Raw genomic sequence first — 18,006 nt, forward strand, 5'->3', positions numbered from 1 at the left:
ATTATTGTGGTGATAGGTCCACTGCTGGAAGATTTGAAGGGCCAAGTTGGGGACAGATTGTTATGGAGAAAAGGTACCATCGCAGTTGCTAAGTGTAGACACGACTTGGTGTCTCAGAATCAATCAATTTTTGGTCCCCTAAATGTTCATGTTTCAAAACTGGCCACGCCCACCCCCATTTTAGCAAAGGAGAAAAAAATTGTGATACAGCACATGATAACGTGTCATCAAGAGTTTGTCACCCCTGGTCTAAGTGCTACTGCTATTGCTATAAAACACCAAGAGTTATTGTATATAAGCTGGGTGGCCAAATAAGTATTTTAAATAACTATATAAACAATCTAGCACAAACGTATGGATTCAGATATACCGGCAGTCCTTGACTTACAACCAGTCATTTAACAACTCTTCAAAGTTATGTCCGACTTTAAAAAGCTACATTACAAACTATCCTTGAAATTACAATTGCTGCTCCCTCCCCATAGCCACATGATCGCATTTTTGGTGCTTGGCAGCTGGTTTCTATTTATGAACAGCTGAGTGGTCATTTTTGCAAATTTACAATTTGCAACATTTTTTGCCGTTATCTAACAGAAAACGGCAAAAAACGCCCATTGGATAGGCTGGATTTACTTAACGACCATATTGCTCCACTTTATGACTGTCACAAAACTTATTGTAGAATTGAATCTGGTCATGCGGTACCTCACAACCACAATGAGTTCCAACAAGATTCTGGTCGTAATTCAAAGGCTACCCATCGGTGGTGGGTTTCAAAATTTTTTACTACTGGGACTTCCGGTGGCTTCGCAATCGCCGAATGGACGCTCCTTTAGGAGCTCCAGCCCCGTGATTTCGTTAGCCGCTAGAACAGCGAAAACCGGCTGTTCAGTAGCTTGAAAATCTCCCCCTGGGAAAAAGGGGGAGAGAAGAGCCGAAGGGTCTGGGTAGAGCTCCCCTAGACCCCCAGGTTTGTCTTTTTAAGCCTGGGGGTTGCAGGGTGAGCTCCCTGTAAGCCCTTCATTGCTCCGAATCTGGGACGAGTCTGCTTCATGCAGATGGAGGCATCATGTCCACACCAGCAATGCAATTTTAAGAATCATAAAGAATTTGGACTTTGGGTGCTGGCAGAGCAAATCAGGAGAACAAAAAAAAAACAAAAAAAAAACAACCCGCAAGTAACACTTTAACTCCGTTTAAAAATGCAGAAAATGGTGCCTGAGGGCGTGAAAGCTATTAGTGAAAGTGCTTGTTAACGCTTGTTAACGCTTGTAACATTGATACAGCTACTGGATTACACCCTAAGAAAAAGATTTAAAGTGGAAGCGGCGTGGAAAATAATTTGGTATTGACCTCAATTAATTTACATCTTTACACTGTGTGGAAAATAGTTGGATTTGTCGACCTGATAGCTGGATAAATATAAAGTGAAGATTGAAACATGGCTGACATCAGGGCTGGAGGAACACTGTTTGGTGAATCAGCAAATTCTCAAGTTGTGACTGTAAAGGTTTTTCAAGAACTTTTAGACTCTTTTAACTCTGCTCTTTTGGAATCAATTGAAAGAACTTTTCAAAAATATAGCTTGGAGAATTATAATGATTTGTTGGCTGGAAAACAGGAGGAAATTAATCAGAGGATTTTGACTTTAGAGGACAAAGAGGCTGTCAGGATTGAAATGGAGGTTGGCACAGTTGAAACAGAGGTCTCGGCAGACGCTTCCACACAATTAATAGAAAAGCAACAAGTAGACTCTTTATTGCAAGCTGATAAACTTTATGGTAACAATTCTTGGCTTTATAGACAAAGGAATGAACTGATTGATTATACAAGCAAGAAGAGTCGAAATGGGGGTTTTAAGCCAGAGAACATGATTTCAAGAAGAGAGCGAGCTTTCAAGATACATCAAATCAAAATTCAAAAATTTTTGAAAATAAAATTAGGGGGAGGAGCAATGTTGAAAGAATTATTGAAGAAAAAGGACTGGAAAAAATATAGAAAGAAGGGAAGAATAGAAGATTAATTCTTTTTGGGGGGAGGATTTTAGTAATAAATTGAAAATCTTAATTAAATTGGTATTTTTAAAGGTTATTTTAAGACAATGATATAAAGGAAGTGTTCTCTTACAATTAGTTTTGGATATAAAAACGATTGCTTTTTAAAAGTTATGGAGGTATTAAAATGGTTAATTGAAAATTTGAAGAATATCTTCCTGCTGGTTTTGAAATTTATATTTGGTGAAATGAATTAAGAATGTTTTATTGATGTATTAAGAGATTTTTAAAATGTTTAACATAACGGGTGACTTTCCCGCTGCCTTGAAAGAGGTGGTGGTGAGGCCTCTCCTCAAGAAGCCTTCCCTGGACCCGGCAATGTTGGTAAACTATCATCCAGTCTCCAACCTTCGCTTTGTGGCGAAGGTTGTTGAGAGTGTGGTTGTGCAACAGCTCCCCCAGCACCTGGATGAAACGACGTATCTGGATCCGTTCCAGTCGGGCTTCAGGCCCGGGTACAGCACGGAAACGGCATTGGTCGCATTGGTAGATGATCTCTGGAGGGCTCGAGACAGGGGGTGCTCCTCTGTCCTGGTCCTGTTAGACCTCTCAGCGGCTTTTGATACCATCGACCATGGTATCATGCTGCACTGGTTGGAAGAGTTAGGGGTGGGAGTCACTGTGTTGCGGTGGTTCTCCTCCTTTCTCTCTGACTGGTCGCAGTCTGTGTTGACAGGGGGGCAGAGGTCGACCCCGAGGCCCCTCATATGTAGGGTGCTGCAAGGTTCGGTCCTCTCGCCTCTCCTGTTCAACATTTATGTGAAGCCACTGGGCGAGATCATCCGTGATTTCGGGGTGAAGTACCACCAGTATGCTGATGACACCCAGCTGTACATCTCCACCCCGGATTACCCCAACGATGCCCTTGAAGTGATGTCCCGGTGTCTGGAGGCCGTGCGGATCTGGATGGGGAGGAATAGGCTCAGGCTCAACCCATCCAAGACCAAGTGGCTGTGGTTTCCGACGTCCCGATATAGTCAGTTGATGCCATCGCTGACTATTGGGGGCGAATCACTGGCCCCCACAGAGAGGGCTCGCAACTTGGGCGTCCTCCTGGATTCACGGCTGTCTTTAGAAGAGCATTTGACGGCCGTGACCGGGAGGATTTTTCATCAGGTTTGCCTGATTCGCCAGTTGCGTCCCTTTCTGGATTGGGACTCCTTACACACGGTCACTCATGCCCTCGTCACCTCCCGCCTGGACTATTGTAATGCTCTCTACATGGGGCTCCCCTTGAGGAGCACCCAGAGGCTCCAACTGGCGCAGAGTGCAGCCGCGCGGGTGGTAATGTGAGCAACATGGCGCTCCCATGTAACACCTCTCCTGCGCGAGCTGCACTGGCTCCCAGTGGTCTTCCGGGTGCGCTTCAAGGTTACCACCTTTAGAGCGCTCCATGGCTTAGGGCCTGGTTACCTACGGGACCGCCTACTACCACCAATAGCCTCCCACCGGCCGGTGCGCTCTCATAGAGAGGGACTCCTCCGGGTGCCATCAGCCAAACAATGTCGACTGGCGGCCCCCAGGGGGAGAGCCTTCTCTGTGGGGGCACCTACTGTCTGGAATGAGCTCCCTCCAGAAATACGGAGGATCCCGGATCTGCGCACCTTCCGCCGCGCTGTGAAGACCTTTTTATTCTACCAGGCGGGCCTGGCCTAATTTTTTCCCTCTTTTCTTTTAATATATAAATTTTAAATCTGTTTTTAAATTATTGGGGTTTTAATTTGTCTGGGCCAAAATTATTTAATTCAATTTTATCTGGTTTTTTAAATTTTATGTATTTATGTATTTTATTGGTTGGCTGTTCACCGCCCTGAGTCCTTCGGGAGTAGGGCGGTATACAAATAAAATAAAATAAATAAATAAATAAGATTATAGTATTTTAAAAGGTATACGAGAGAAAATGTTTAAGGTTTTAAAATGTTCAATTTTATGAAGGATTAAAGAGGATAAATGTTAAATTTAGAATCTTATTAGGGAGTAATGCTGAAAAAGAATGGTGTTTGAGGGTGTGGAAATGAAACTTATCCATGATTTTTAATGTTTGTAATATTGTTAAATTATTGGATTACATATCAAGAAAAAGGTTTTTATATTTAGGAAGAATGAATTTAATTCAACTGATTTTGAGAATTTATAAAAGGGAGGTTGATGAATTCGAGTAAGGGGAGTTAAAGAGTGTGTGGGAGTTTTGAACTTTGTAGTTAGTTAGTATATTTTAGCTTATGCTTGTTAAATGTTATACCCTGTTTTCACTCTGGGAAGTCGGGGGGTGGGTGGGGAGGGAGGGACAAAGGTTGGGTTGGGATAAAAGTGTTGAATATATAAATGTTTTAATAGAAAAGTAAATGTGGGGGAAATGTAATAATAAATGAAATGATAATATTAAGATATGATAATTATTGGAGGAGTAAGATGGAAAAAAGATGTATTCAGATGATATATTGACTGATTAATTATATATTGTATGTTTGTTTGTTTATAAAATAAAAAACTTTTTAATTAAAAAAATTTTTTTTACTACTGGTTCTGTGGGTGTGGCTTGGTAGGTGTGGCTTGGTGGGTGTGGCAGGGGAAGGATATTGTAAAATCTCCATTCCCATCCCACTCCAGGGGAAGGTTACTGAAAAATCCCCATTTCCTCCTGATCAGCTGGGATTTGGGAGGCAGAGAATAGATGGGGGCGGGGCCAGTCAGAATTTTTACTACCGGTTCTCCGAACTACTCAAAATGTCCGCTACCGGTTCTCCAGAACTGGTCAGAACCTGCTGAAATCCACTTCTGCTACCCATAAATAATTTGTAAAGATGTCAATGTACGTATAAATAAATGACTGGATAAATGGAAATTTCTAGTTTACCCTGTCAGGGTTCCAAGTAACATACCCATAGCAAACAAAACTCTGAGGCAGGTAGATTCCTCAAAGAATAAGTTTATTGGATATGTCATATTGGCGCAGGCTGGTGAAAACTGCCTTTGAACATTCCCATGGTTTTCACCTAATTAAAAAAAAGTTTATCACTTTCCCAAAACAACCAATCACATGGCCCAATCAGAGTACTGTCCAGTTGCTAGGTGACATCAGTCCCCTCCTTCCGAACACCTGCAGGAATGTCCTTGGATCCCAAGAGAAAGTATTTTGTTTTGACTATAATACTCCAACTATCTCTATTCCTCCCTCTCTATCCCTCAGCTCCACTGTGTCAGCACTGAACTCTCAAAATGGCCTCAGTCAGGCCAGCTTCAGGGTTGACATACACTCCCCAACTGGCACATACTTCAGAGCAGTGTTGTTCTGTCCCCGTCCCACACACGCACACTAACAGACGTCCAAGAGTTAAAAACCAAACCAGCCGACAAGAAACTCCCTTTTGATAACGGAACTTGGCAGCAACCTAGTGGCTGCCTGCCAAGAGTCTTTTACTTACGAAGGAAGGAGAGAACTTCTCTCCGCTTTTGTACATCAAAGTAAATGTTCAATAAGTACAGGGTAAATTAAGTCCAAATATAATCCAGCAAAGTTTATAGCAAAAGTCCGGCAATGCAGAATGGCGTGGAAGCTTTCAGCTTTGTTCATCACAAGGCTTGACTGGTCACCACACTCCCTTTTATACCCTGTGGGGTGTGGTCCAGTGACTCAGCCTAATCTCTGGCACGCCTCCTTTTCTGTTGTGTGCGCTTATCTCTCCGACGCTGATGTGGATCCAGCCAAGACTCATCTCCGTCACTGTCCGATTGCGACTGCTCGGGGATACCTGGCTCCTGGCCAATCTCTTCTCCTTCAGGAGACACCTGAGGCATTGCCAGAGAGGAGGGTCCTGGAGAGGGAGGCCCGGCCAACTCCTCTCCTTCCCTTTCGGAGCTTTCTTCCTCTGATAAGACGGGCTCGGGGGTCGGAGCCACAACAAGTGTATGAATAGAAAAAAAATGTGAACAGTGTTGTGTTTTAGGTTTATATCTCAAATTGCTAATAGCAGCAGATGCCCCGAGAAGCAAGATTTCATTAATCAGCTGTCACCCCTGGAGGCCATCTTTTCTTTGGATCTTCAGGGCTCCCACACATGGAGGATGGGCATGCTGTGGGAACTGGGAGGGGGTTGGCTGGCGATGGTGTGAGATGTATAGCCATAACAAGAACAACATTCTTTCACTGGGAGTCAAGGACGTTCAACCTGCACCTGGAGAGGCATGACTGGGAAGCTACTCTGATTAGGCAGGTGGCCTGATTGGAACATGTGATGGACATATGGGTGCAGGGGAAGGGTACTTTGACTTTCCTTTGGGTGGGGAAAACCCGGGAGACTTCAGATTCGGGTTTTCTCAGATGTGCCAATATGACATCTCCAATAAAATGGAAGTTTGAGGAAATGCCTGCCTCGGAGTCTTATACTTGGTTGGGGGTGTTATTTGGAATCCTGACATCAGCGTTAATAACATGGAATGAATAGCTATGATAAACAATCTTGGAAAGGGAATATGCAAAACTCCTGCCCTGATTCATGAGTGAATTCATAATGGCAAATTAAAAATGAGTCGTTTCAACCTCTTTTCCAAAATAGGGGAAACTGGAGGGTCTTTTTCTCAAATAGGTCTGTGCTGAAATATTGACCTGCTCTTCATGAGTAATGTTTCTAAGAAAGCTCATTTCTTTTCCAGCCTTGGTGATTTCTCCTGTACTTTTGGTTTCAACTCCCATGGAATAGCCTGAAAAATCTGCCTTGTCTTTGCTGCCCAAAATTTTCTCCAAATGGGGTAGATTTTGCTGAATGTGGGAAGAGTGACCCATATACATTTTCTGGAATGGTAACTTCAGCATGGTTCCCCCTGAAGCCCCAATGGGGAAAAAAGCAGCAGCTACAATGGCTTGCAGAGGGTGAAACAATGATTCCTTTTAGCAATCTGCAAACCAAATCTACATCTCCACATTCACAAGTACAATAATGCATATCTAGCAGAAATTAAATTGCTAAATTAACACACATCAAGCAGTAAGCCCACTGCAGTTATTTAGCCTTTGCTTTCAAGCCAACGTCTGTTCTTGCTGTTAGCTGCTCTTTTGTATTCAGGTCTGGTCTTAAAACAATAATGTAGCATTTGGGAATGAAGATGCAGCCCAATAAGCCGGCACTGGAGGACAAGATGGAGAAGACCTGCACGGCCACCATGTATTTCCCCTTGGTGCTCAGGTAGGTGGGCACAAAGGAGATCCAGACGCTGCAGAAGACCAGCATGCTGAAGGTGATCAGCTTGGCTTCGTTGAAGGCCCCAGGGAGGTTCCTGGCCAGGAAAGCCACCACAAAGCAGACAGCAGCTTGGAAGCCCATGTAGCTAAGGGCACCATAAAACATGGCGACGGAGCCTTCGTTGCATTGCAGGATGATCTCTCCAGACTGGGACTGCATATCAGACTCAGGAAATGGAGGAGAGGTTCCCAGCCAGAATGTGCAGATGACCATTTGGATGCCAGAACAAGAAATAATAATGGAGTTGGCCAAGCTCTTCCCCAGCCACTTCCTTGCCTTGCTCCCTGGCTTTGTTGCCAAGAAGGCCAGCACCACTGTGACCGTTTTGGCCAAAACAGAAGAGACGGCAACCGAGAAGATGATGCTAAAGACAGTTTGTCGGAGGAGGCAAGTGGTAGTCCTTGGCTGACCAATGAATAAGAAGGAGGACGAGAAAGAAAGAAGGAGGGAGATGAGGAGGACAAAGGAGAGGTCTTGATTGTTGGCTTTGACCAAAGGAGTTTCCAGGAATTTAATGAAGATGATTAACACAAAGGCTGTGATTAAGCAGAAGAAGAGGGCAAGGGAAGTCAGGATGATCCCCAGATAGTCTTTGTAGGACAGGAAGGTTTGGATCTTGGGGAGACATTGAACTTGGGCGTTATTTGGATGCTGATCAGCGGGACACTTGCTGCAATAATCTGCATCTGAAAAGAAAACAGATGTAGCATGTAGCATGATTAAGGCCTTCCTTCTGGAATGAATATTGTATTATGCTGTTTTCCATCTGTGAGTTCTGATGATTGAAACCCAGACAGGGCATTCAGTGAGAAATGCTCCTTTTCTGAGAAAATATGGAGTAAAAGGAAGCTTGCTTGAATTATTATAACAAAAAGACTTTTTTAGTAGCAATGCAATGGTAGATGAAGAGAGCTCAGAATAAAAATTTCACCAGGGAATTGACATAAGAGCCATGGTAGCGCAGTGGTTAGAATGCAGTACTGCAGGCTACTTCTCTTGACTGCCGGCGGCCAGTAGTTTGGCAGTTCACTGGCTCAAGGTTGACTCAAGTTTCTGAGGTTGGTAAAGTGAGGACCCAGATTATTGGGGACAATATTCTAAACCTCTTAGAGAGGGAGTGTAAAAGCACTGTGAAGCTTTATAGCTGGGAAGTGCTATTGTTGTTGCTATAAGAAAGTCAATATGGCCACAATATCTGGAAGTACACGCGGCCCCTGCATTTACCTGGAACGATGAACAGGCCCCGTGGAGACTACTGGGAGAGGCGTGGTGGTGTGGGCGTGGCCAGCCAGGGGTGGCATTTGGGGGTTCGCCAAATCCAGTGATCCTTGGCTAGAGGATTACCTGAACCCTGCCGAACCCCCAGGAGTCCATCCCTGGTTTGAACCCAAATATCAGTGAGAGAGTGATGAAGTAAATAGACAGGGTGACTGCTTATGGGATGGAGGTCCACAAGCAAGGTTCTACTCTAGAGAAAGTCCATTTGTAGTACACATCTACCATGCTCTTACCATATAAGAACAGTAGGATCTCTATTATTGGCCTGGACTCTGAAGGAGGAGCTTAAAACCTTGCACTCCAAGACTGCTCAATTTTTTTATTTTGATGACTGTAAATCCATTTCCTCTTGCCACATTTTTCAATGGAACAATGAGATGGAATTCTTTAATTGTAAATCTCTTGAAGCACATGTTTCAGAAGTCAAAGACAGCAATTCTTTATTTCTGAATGCATCTTAGTGATTCCTGGCCCAGGTCACAAAGTCCAGCTTTTTCTTCAGCAGAACACCTACCTTCCTGAGTCGAGATGGTCCCTTCTGCACACAAGGAACAGCCATAGCAGCAAAGCGGTTCCCCCTCCAATACCATTTTGGCTTCTCCGGGACGACATCTTCCAGTACACCTGGAATGACGAAATGTCTAACAACAACAAAAAGACATTACCACCACATGTGAGATGCTGTCCATGAAAATGAGCTCCGGTTCTGTGAGCATGGCTTATTTTGTGGGCGAAGCTTGGGGGGTAATGTGAATGGGTGGGCGTGGCCAACTTTTTTTTTTGTTACTTTTAAAAGCCTTATTTCTACAACCTTAAGAGGTTGCAGAAAAAAAATGCTTTTAGGAGCTTCTGACGATCAGGCAAATCTGGGATCGCCAGAAGCTTTTAAAGGGATTTCCCCCCCCCTACAACTTCCTCAAGAGGTTGCAGGAAAACATGCTTTTAGAAGCTTCTGGCGATCAGGCAAATCTGCTGGGATCGCCAGAGACTTTTAAAGGGATTTTTTCAGATTTTTTCAAGATTTTTTGCAGAAAAAATGTTTTCAGAAGCCTCTGAAGATCCCAGCTGAGCCGCGCGATCATCGTAGGATTTTTTAAAAACTTTTAAAAGCATTTTTTCAGCCGAAGAGGTTGTAAAAAAAAATGCTTTTAAAAGTAAAAAAAAAAAAAAAGCCTCTGATGAGGTGGGTGGAGTAAGTGAGTGGCGACCGGGCCGAGGACTGGTTCGGGGGGCGTGGCCAGCCAATGTTATTACCAGGTCTCTGAACTACTAAATTTTTTTACTACCGGTTCTTGTGAACCGGTGCGAACTGGGAGCAACCCATCACTGCCACAGACCCTCTTTAAAATACCTTTTGGGGCCACGGCAGAGATGGGATTCACTTACCTTCCCTACTGGTTCGCAATGTTCCAATATCTAAGGGGCTGCCAGAAGGAAGAAGGGGTCAACCTATTCTCCAAAGCACCTGAAGGCAGAACAAGAAGCAGTGGATAGAAACTAATCAAGGAGAGAAGCAACCTAGAACTAAGGAGAAATTTCCTGAGAGAACAATTAATCAGTAGAACAACTTCCCTCCAGAAGTTGTGAATTCTCCAACACTGGAAATTTTTAAGAAGAGTCTGGACAACCATTTGTCTGAAATAGTAGAGGATTTCCTGCCTGAGCAGGATGTTGGATTAGAAGACCTCCAAGATCCTGTTACAGGGGTTATGTCAGGATCAGTTTGAGATGTATTGCCTGACTCTCGAGGAGCTGCCTTCAGCTGTGTCTGTGAGGTCGTTCCGGTTCCTGTCTTATGTAGATATATACCTGTAATGATGGTTTGTTAAGCGGGCTTTTACTGATGATTAAATCTATCTGAAACAGATCTGTTCCAACTCTCTTATTCTGTTATATCATCTGGACTTCAGGAAGACTGAAGAACTTTCTTCCTGAAGGTGAAGGAAAATGGTGCAAAGCAGGTGGGTTTCTCAGTATTTTAAAAGTCCAGATTATATCACTAGAGAAGGGCAAGCCAGTGCAAATAAATAGATTATAAATTAAAGAAGTGTGCTTGATGATGATTGGCTTAAAATCCATGGGATGAATGATAGCACCTTGAAATAAAGAGATAGCTGCTATTTGAGAGAGAAAATAATACGGCAACTAGAGACATTTCTATACACATGTGAGAGAATCTGGGGTGGCTTTCTGAGTTTCTAGTTTTTATTTTTTCTATGTATTTTTTAAAATGATTTTACATTGTTTTTGGTGTGGTCTAATTCTTAGCTATTTTTCTGTGGCTTCTTTTAAGATGCTATTTACTTTTAAACATAATTACTTTAAGTATAAAGAACTGTGGTGGCACAGTGGTTAAAATGAAGTATTGTAGGCTAACTCTGCATTCCCACTGCCAGGAGTTCAATCCTGACCAGCTCAAGGTTGACTGAGCCTTCCATCCTTCTGAGGTGGGTAAAATGAGGACCCAGATTGTTGGGTCAATATACTGACTCTGTAAAAGACTTAGAGAGGTCTGTAAAGCACTATGAAGCGATATATAAATCTAAGTGCTATTGCTATTGTTATTGTTATAATACTGCAGGATCCAATCTGGGTTGGTCACTGGGACCAGAGGTTTTGTCTTCCGAGCTTTCGGACTTGTTGGAGCCCATCCTCAGGGAACTTCTCTCTAGCAGAGTCTGCGCTGTTCTGTGTGTGTATTTATAGTGCCTGTTGTAAGTGACGTTTTAGAAGTTGATTGGGGTGTGTTGATGGCTGTTGATGGCTTGCTTTTAAGTCTTTAGCTGTTGTTTGCTTGTATACCCAGCTCTCGCCTTCTAAGTACTTGATAGACTGGTGGTAAATCCGCACTCCTGTTGACTAATGAGAGGCCTGTTTCCCAGGCTTCAATTACTTCCCTGGCTGTTTTTGTGCCTGCTCGTCCAACAAACTTAGTAGCTGTAAAATCGAATGTGTGTCCTTTTTCATTTCAGTATGTTTAAATATAATACTCTCTATATACTATTTTTATAAAAAATTGACATTCTACTGTTTTTGAACTTTAATGAATTAAAGGAAAACTATTGGAATTTCACCCAAATGAGATGGATGGATTACACCTACCTGGCTAAAATGCCTGGACCACCTCTCCTGATCAAAGATGAAATTGGTCTCTGAGGAGCTCCAATGTCTGCGTATTTCTCCAAACTTGGTGGCCCGGGTAGATTGGTTCGAGAAGGTCTCCCATTTCACAATATCAAAACTGGCACTCAACTCCCCTTTCTCATCCAAATACACGCCTTCCAGAGAGGAGTTGTAGAACTGGGTGTTTCCCAGAAAAGAATGAAGCTAAAGTCAAGACAATCAATCATGTTCAGAGAACAGGAAACCAAGTCTAATAATTCCATCTGCCTGTAAAATCTTAGGGCCAATAGAAATTATAATCTTAGAATTGGTTTTTCTAATGGTTTTTTTTATTTTTAGTTGCTTATTTGCAACTGTTTCTTATTCTTGTCTTTAATTGTGTGACCCACCCAGCGATAGGCATGTAAGATGGGTATTTATGTCATTTGAATAAATACAATAAATAAAATCATCAGCAGCAGCTAAGGAAAATAGGTGACCGTGGAACATTGCAAGTATAGGTGGTCTGTTGTTTCTGTTGTTAAGCAAGACATTTCTTAAGTGAGTTTGGCCCCATTTTACAACTTTTCTTGCCACAATTGTTAAGTGAATCATTGCAGTTGTTAAGTTAGTAATGCAGTTGTTAAGTGAATTTGTCTTCCCCATTGACTTTGTTGTCAGAAGGTCATAAAAGGAGATCACATGACCCCGGGACACTGCTACCGTCGTAAATATGAATTTTTATAATGTGACCATAGAGATGCTGCAAAGGTCATAAATGTGAAAAATGGTTATAAGTCAGGGGTGGGTTCTAAAATTTTTTACTACTGGTTCTGTGTGTGTGGCTTATTTTGTGAGCGTGGCTTGATAGTTATGTGACAATTCTGTAGGATTTAGCAGAGGTACTGGTCTACCAGGCTTTTTTTTTTTTTTTGAAAATTTTTAAATTTATTTTTAAACATAAAACATAAAACATAAAAAAGCATCTTTTTAGAGCAAGGGTTTGATCCGGTATAAAATAAGTATAAATTCCGAATTTCATCAGTTAACATCTTAAAGGAAAAAAAAAAAGAAAAAAAGGAACAAATCTAAACCCAATTTCTATCATTCCATCTAACATCTTATTCTAACATTTAATATTTTATTATGTAATCACCCTAAATCTTAACCTTCAAATCTAAACAGCTCTTTATAATATTCATTTATCCTTTTAACAATCAGGATTTCATATATTTTCCTTACTTCAAAGACCCAAATCAAGTCAATGTTTCTTTTAACTCACATCTAATAATCACCATAAAGTATTTTATTCCTCTCTTAAAAACATTTCAAAGTCAGTAACTGTTCTTCAAAAATATCTCCTTCACTCCTCCTAGGTTTATTTTTAGCTGGATTGCAGCTTAATTAGCTGGTTTCCAGGGGTGCTTTCCTCCACTCCTAACCTTATTTGTTGGCTGGATCACAGTTTAGTTTTAACTGCTTTCCAACATTTTCTCCTTCATTCCTCCTAGGTTTATTTTTAGCTGATTCACAGCATAATTTGCTGTTTTCCAGGGATGCTTCCCTCCACTCCTTACCTTATATTTAGCTGGTTCACAGTTTAGCTTAAACTGGTCCCCAGCATTGTCTCCTCCGCTCCTCCTAAGTTTATTTTTGGCTGCTTCACAGCTTAATTAGCTGTCTTCCAGGGATGCTTTTCTCCACCCCTTACCCTATATTTGACTGGTTCGCAGTTTGGCTCTCACTGCTCTCCAGCTTTGCCTGCTCCGCTCCTCCTAGGTTTATTTTTGGCTGGTTCACAGCCTAATCAGCTGTTCTCCAGAAATGCTTTCCTCTGCTCCTAACCTTATATTTGACTAATTCACAATTTAACTTTAATCATCTGATTCCCAAAATCATACTTCTTTGCCAACTTAAACTAATAATGCATTTTAATATATATCTTCTTTCCTACTCTCTCCTGAACTATTAATTTTCTTTAAATTTCTCCCATTTCTTATTTGTTTCTTGTTTTTCTATGTAAAACAACATTTTAAACCATTTTAAAAACCCATTTACCATAGTTATAAAATCTATAAACAAGTCTTATTAATATTCAAAAGTTCATTCCCATTCTCCTATTTACTGGTCTATCCATTTATTTTTGCAGGCACCGGTCTACTCATTTGTTTTTGGAGGCACACTACCTTTTAACACTGATCAGCTGTAGGGCGGCCCTTTGAAGCCCCGCAGCAACAATTTAAACAGTTTTTTTCCTTCTAGCTGTTCAGCTGGGACTCAGGAGGCAGCAATAGATTGGGGGTGGGGCCAAATAAAAGGTAAGAATAACGCAGGGGGTGGGGGAGCAGAACCAGTTTGGTGACATCATATCGTCACCGCTACGGCAGAACCAGGCCAAACCGGGAGGAACCCACCACTGTTATAAGTTACTTTTTTTCAGTGCCATGGTAACTTCAAATGATCACCAAATGAACTATTATAACCTATCCAGCAGAAAATAGGGAATGGAAGAATATCAGAAGGATAGTGAAGAAATTTATGGAGTTTCTCAGTTATCCAGGTCATGGTTATTCCAAAGGTAATTTTTTCAACAGGCAACTGGACTTTCTGGTTTTTCTTTGAAAACGTTTCACTTTTCATCCAAGAGGCTTCTTCAACTCTAACTGAAATCCTTCCCATCCAGTCAGAGCTGAAGAAGCTTCTTGGATGAGAAGTAAAATGTCTTCAAAGAAAAACCAGAAAGTCCAGTTGCCTCTTGAAAAAAGCACCTTTGTGACGATAGTGAAGAAGGAAGTTAGCATAGCAGAAAGTCTTACTGAGTAATGGAGAGACCAAACTGGTCTACAAGAAAGACCAAATGATGAACAGAAAAGAGACATAATACAGCACAGCTGATCGTCAGAAATATAGGTTCGCCCGAACCAGTAGCATGTATTACTACCAGTTCTGGCGAACCGGTCCGAACCGGTAGCATTTCACCCCTGCCGCTGAGTGCTTAAATCTGGCCTACGGGGCTCCTCTGGAAACAACGAACTTTCTCCTTAATTCCATATAGTAGGCAGAGCAGATAACAACAAGATCTGGCCGTGGCTAAGAGAAGGAAAATCAAAGAAAGAGACAGAGGAGTAATTCTGGCTGCACAAGACCAAGCCTTAAGAACAAATGCATACAAAGCCAGAATTGAAAAGATAGTGAAAACAGCAAACACGAACTCTGCAAACAACATAAAGAAGCTGTGGACAAGCCAGTGAGCGGCTGCAAGAAGATCACACAAACAATTGTGCAATGAAGAAGCAACAGTGGTGCTTTGGAACATCTGCAAGAAATACCATTTGCCTTCAAGGAACAACTGGCGGGACCAAAAAATAAACAAAGGAACAGAAAATGAAGAAGTGAAAGTGTTCTGGGACTTTAGACTTCAAGCAGATTACCACCTACCATTTAACACACCAGATTTAACAACTGCCGTTTCCCAACCTATTCCTGCTTTTCCATTGTTCTGGTATCCTCTTTTTTGTAAAACTGTTGGTGTTTTCTTTCCCTTGATATTGAAAGCTTCCCCACTTCCTTCAAGTGGAGACTTAGTTTGCAAGTCCTCGCTTTCTCATTCACTATTTGGGGAAGATTAGAACCATGACACTTAATCTTGCAACACAAAAGCAGTTTAGCAAATGCACTAGTGCCAATGTAACATTCCTCCCAATGGTTTGTAGAGATTCTCAGTCATCCAAGTCATGGTTGTCCCAAAGGTGCTATTTCAGGAGGCAATTGGACTTTCCGTTTTTTCTTTGAAGATGCTTCACTTCTCATCCAAGAAGCTTGTTCAGCTCTGACAGGATAGTGGGGAATGGAAGGATTTATATTCCTTGCAGACAGTATATCATTTGCATCCTTTTAGAGGGTCATTGAAGCACTTGGAGGTTTATCTGTGTCCTCAGGGTCACCTGAGTAGTGCTCCTGGTTCCTGTAGTCTGCAATTTTTTCCTCTGGACTTTTAGCTATACAATTTGGGATGAACATCGTTTAACAAATGTCGAAGTAGGAATGGATTTCCAGAGGAAAAATCCCAGTGGGGGGATCCTTCCAGTTTAACAACTGGTTCGGGGATCGTGTGCTTTGCGCACATGCAGTTCAACAAAAAATCGCCTTCCACATAAGTGCTACAGAATTAAAACAGCTAAGGCACGGCAATCTGCTCTGCCGTGCTAATCAGCTGCGAAGATAAAGGTAAGTAAAGCATGTGGGGGGGGGGGCGGACCCAGCTGATCATTGGAACGAACCGGTTCACTCCCAGCTGATTGTCGGAGTGACCGGTTCACCTGAACCGGTCCAAACCAGTAGAATCCCACCCCTGAAAAAACCTCCAAGTGCTTCAATGAATCTCTAAAAGGATGCAAATGACCAGCCATCTGCAAGGAATATAAATCCTTCCATTCCCCGTTAGCCTGTCTGAGTTGAAGAAGTTTCTTGGATGAGAAGCGAAATGTCTTTAAAAAATAAATAAATCAAGAACGTCCAGTTGCCTCATGAAAAAGCAACTTTGCAACTCCCAATGGTTTAGTCACAGAACTTTCCATAACTTGAACATGAAGTAGGGGAAAAAAAGATATTTGGAGGGGAAGGAACATGAGTAGGATGGATTCATCCAAATGTTGTCTCAAGATCCAGCCTAGGAGACACGAGAAACTGAACGTTCTGCAAAATTACAAAATGGATTTCTTTGAAACCTCCTAAAATATAGCCTACAACAACACGTCAACTGTTCTCAACCTTGAATGGCAACTCAAGAAAGCAGTATGACCTGTCAGGGGAAAAAAAATCTCTACCTGCCATGCTGGAATACTGTGTGATCTCAGCCCATTTTCACCTCCAGGTCTTATCCTGTGGGTTCTCCAAGACAGGGCCTTATCGATGGCCTTCGCCACAGCCTGCACAAGACTCGAAATGCGGTAGCTGTCCATGGAAAAAATGTTGTCCACAAACTCTTCACTTGGGACCTCCAGAATCTTCTGCTTCTTGCATCTTCTCCTCCATTTGACTGACAATGCGGGCTTTGAAAGCAAGCATTCAAAGGCTGCCAGTCCGAATTCGTTCATAGTATCAAAAAATGTTTGAAAATTGTCATTGCTAATCTTTTTCTCCTGATGACATACAAAAGAGAAAAAGCCATGGATTTGCTTGTCAATGAAAAGGTCATAATTAAAATTCAACGTGAGGTCCCACAAAGCTGTTGTGATCCAGATTTTCCCCACAATGGGGATCCTATATATCCTAGAGACCATGATCTGTAAAGTTTTTATGATGGGATAAAAGAAACGCACCTCCCCATAATAAATGAAGACAGTGACATTATTCCACATGAATAATGTTTTATGGGGCAATAATGGGATTGCGACCTGCAGTCCTTGGATCATCAACGAGAAGGCAACACAAATCTCATTCCTGGTTAAGATTGGGCTCAAAGTCCTCATGAACCTTTCTCCATTATCCGTGTCTGGAGACACAAGACTCACCCAGTTCCACCCAAAATGCTGGAGTAATTTGGCAATCATATGGTACACATGTTCTTCTTTGGGGACCATCCGATAGACAAATGGGAACTGGATTTTATCACTCAGAGCTCCAGAAACAAAACCATAGCTTACCTAAGGAGGAGCAGAAAAAAGTATTTCCTGAAGAAATGAGGATGCAGGTGAAAGAAAAAGAGACAGGAAGGCCCAGCTTGGAGAGATTCAAATATTGGCAGATTCCTGTCCTTGTCTAGCCCCAGCACTGTCCTTCTTTAGGCAGAAGGGGACATCAACCATCTCCATGCACCCCTAGGCCAATCAGAGAACCCAATTCCAGCCTACCTTGCTTCATACCTGTGGGATTTTGTAGATGCTGGACATGATTGAAATCTGACTGGAAGCTTCTGACTCCACTCCTTCAATCACCACCAAGAGATTGCTTGCTCTTCCACAGCTGTAGTTGGGAACACTTGCTTCCCCGGTTGAGAGGAGGTCTGCCATGGCATCGTAGGTCATCCCAGCCTCATGATAATTATCATAGAAGTTGTAGCCCAGAGTGACATTGGGTAGGAGTTTGGGGTTTTGGTTGATCTCCTTGGTGGCAAAGAAGAAGGACAGGAGAAACCAGAAGATAAATGGACCCGCCCTAAAGTAAAACACAGGTATCATCCAATCATTTTCATGGAAAACCAACTTATAACATCTGTAACAGCATCTCTTTTTAATGCACAATCCCATACAAATCTACAGTGTATTTGCATTGTAAATTACAGTGAGTAATCTCGGCTGTACATGCAAGAAGAGGGAAATAACACCAACACC

At 42.2% G+C, this 18,006-nt stretch overlaps 1 protein-coding gene across 1 annotated transcript; it reads right to left on the reverse strand.

The window, feature by feature from the left end:
- Positions 1 to 6,919: 6,919 nt before the first annotated feature.
- LOC117668142 (vomeronasal type-2 receptor 26-like) lies at positions 6,920 to 17,700 on the reverse strand. Its single transcript, XM_087884725.1, has 5 exons — positions 17,539 to 17,700; positions 16,501 to 17,319; positions 11,675 to 11,899; positions 9,087 to 9,213; positions 6,920 to 7,980 (listed from the first exon to the last, which is right to left on the reverse strand). Exons 1-5 carry the CDS (start codon positions 17,698 to 17,700, stop codon positions 7,055 to 7,057), a joined length of 2,259 nt encoding a protein of 752 aa, XP_087740851.1. The 3' UTR covers positions 6,920 to 7,054.
- Positions 17,701 to 18,006: the final 306 nt, after the last annotated feature.

The sequence above is a fragment of the Pantherophis guttatus genome, chromosome 2, assembly GCF_059756535.1.
Source record: "Pantherophis guttatus breed Tessera chromosome 2, ASM5975653v1, whole genome shotgun sequence".
In the NCBI taxonomy this organism is placed as follows: Eukaryota; Metazoa; Chordata; class Lepidosauria; order Squamata; family Colubridae; genus Pantherophis; species Pantherophis guttatus.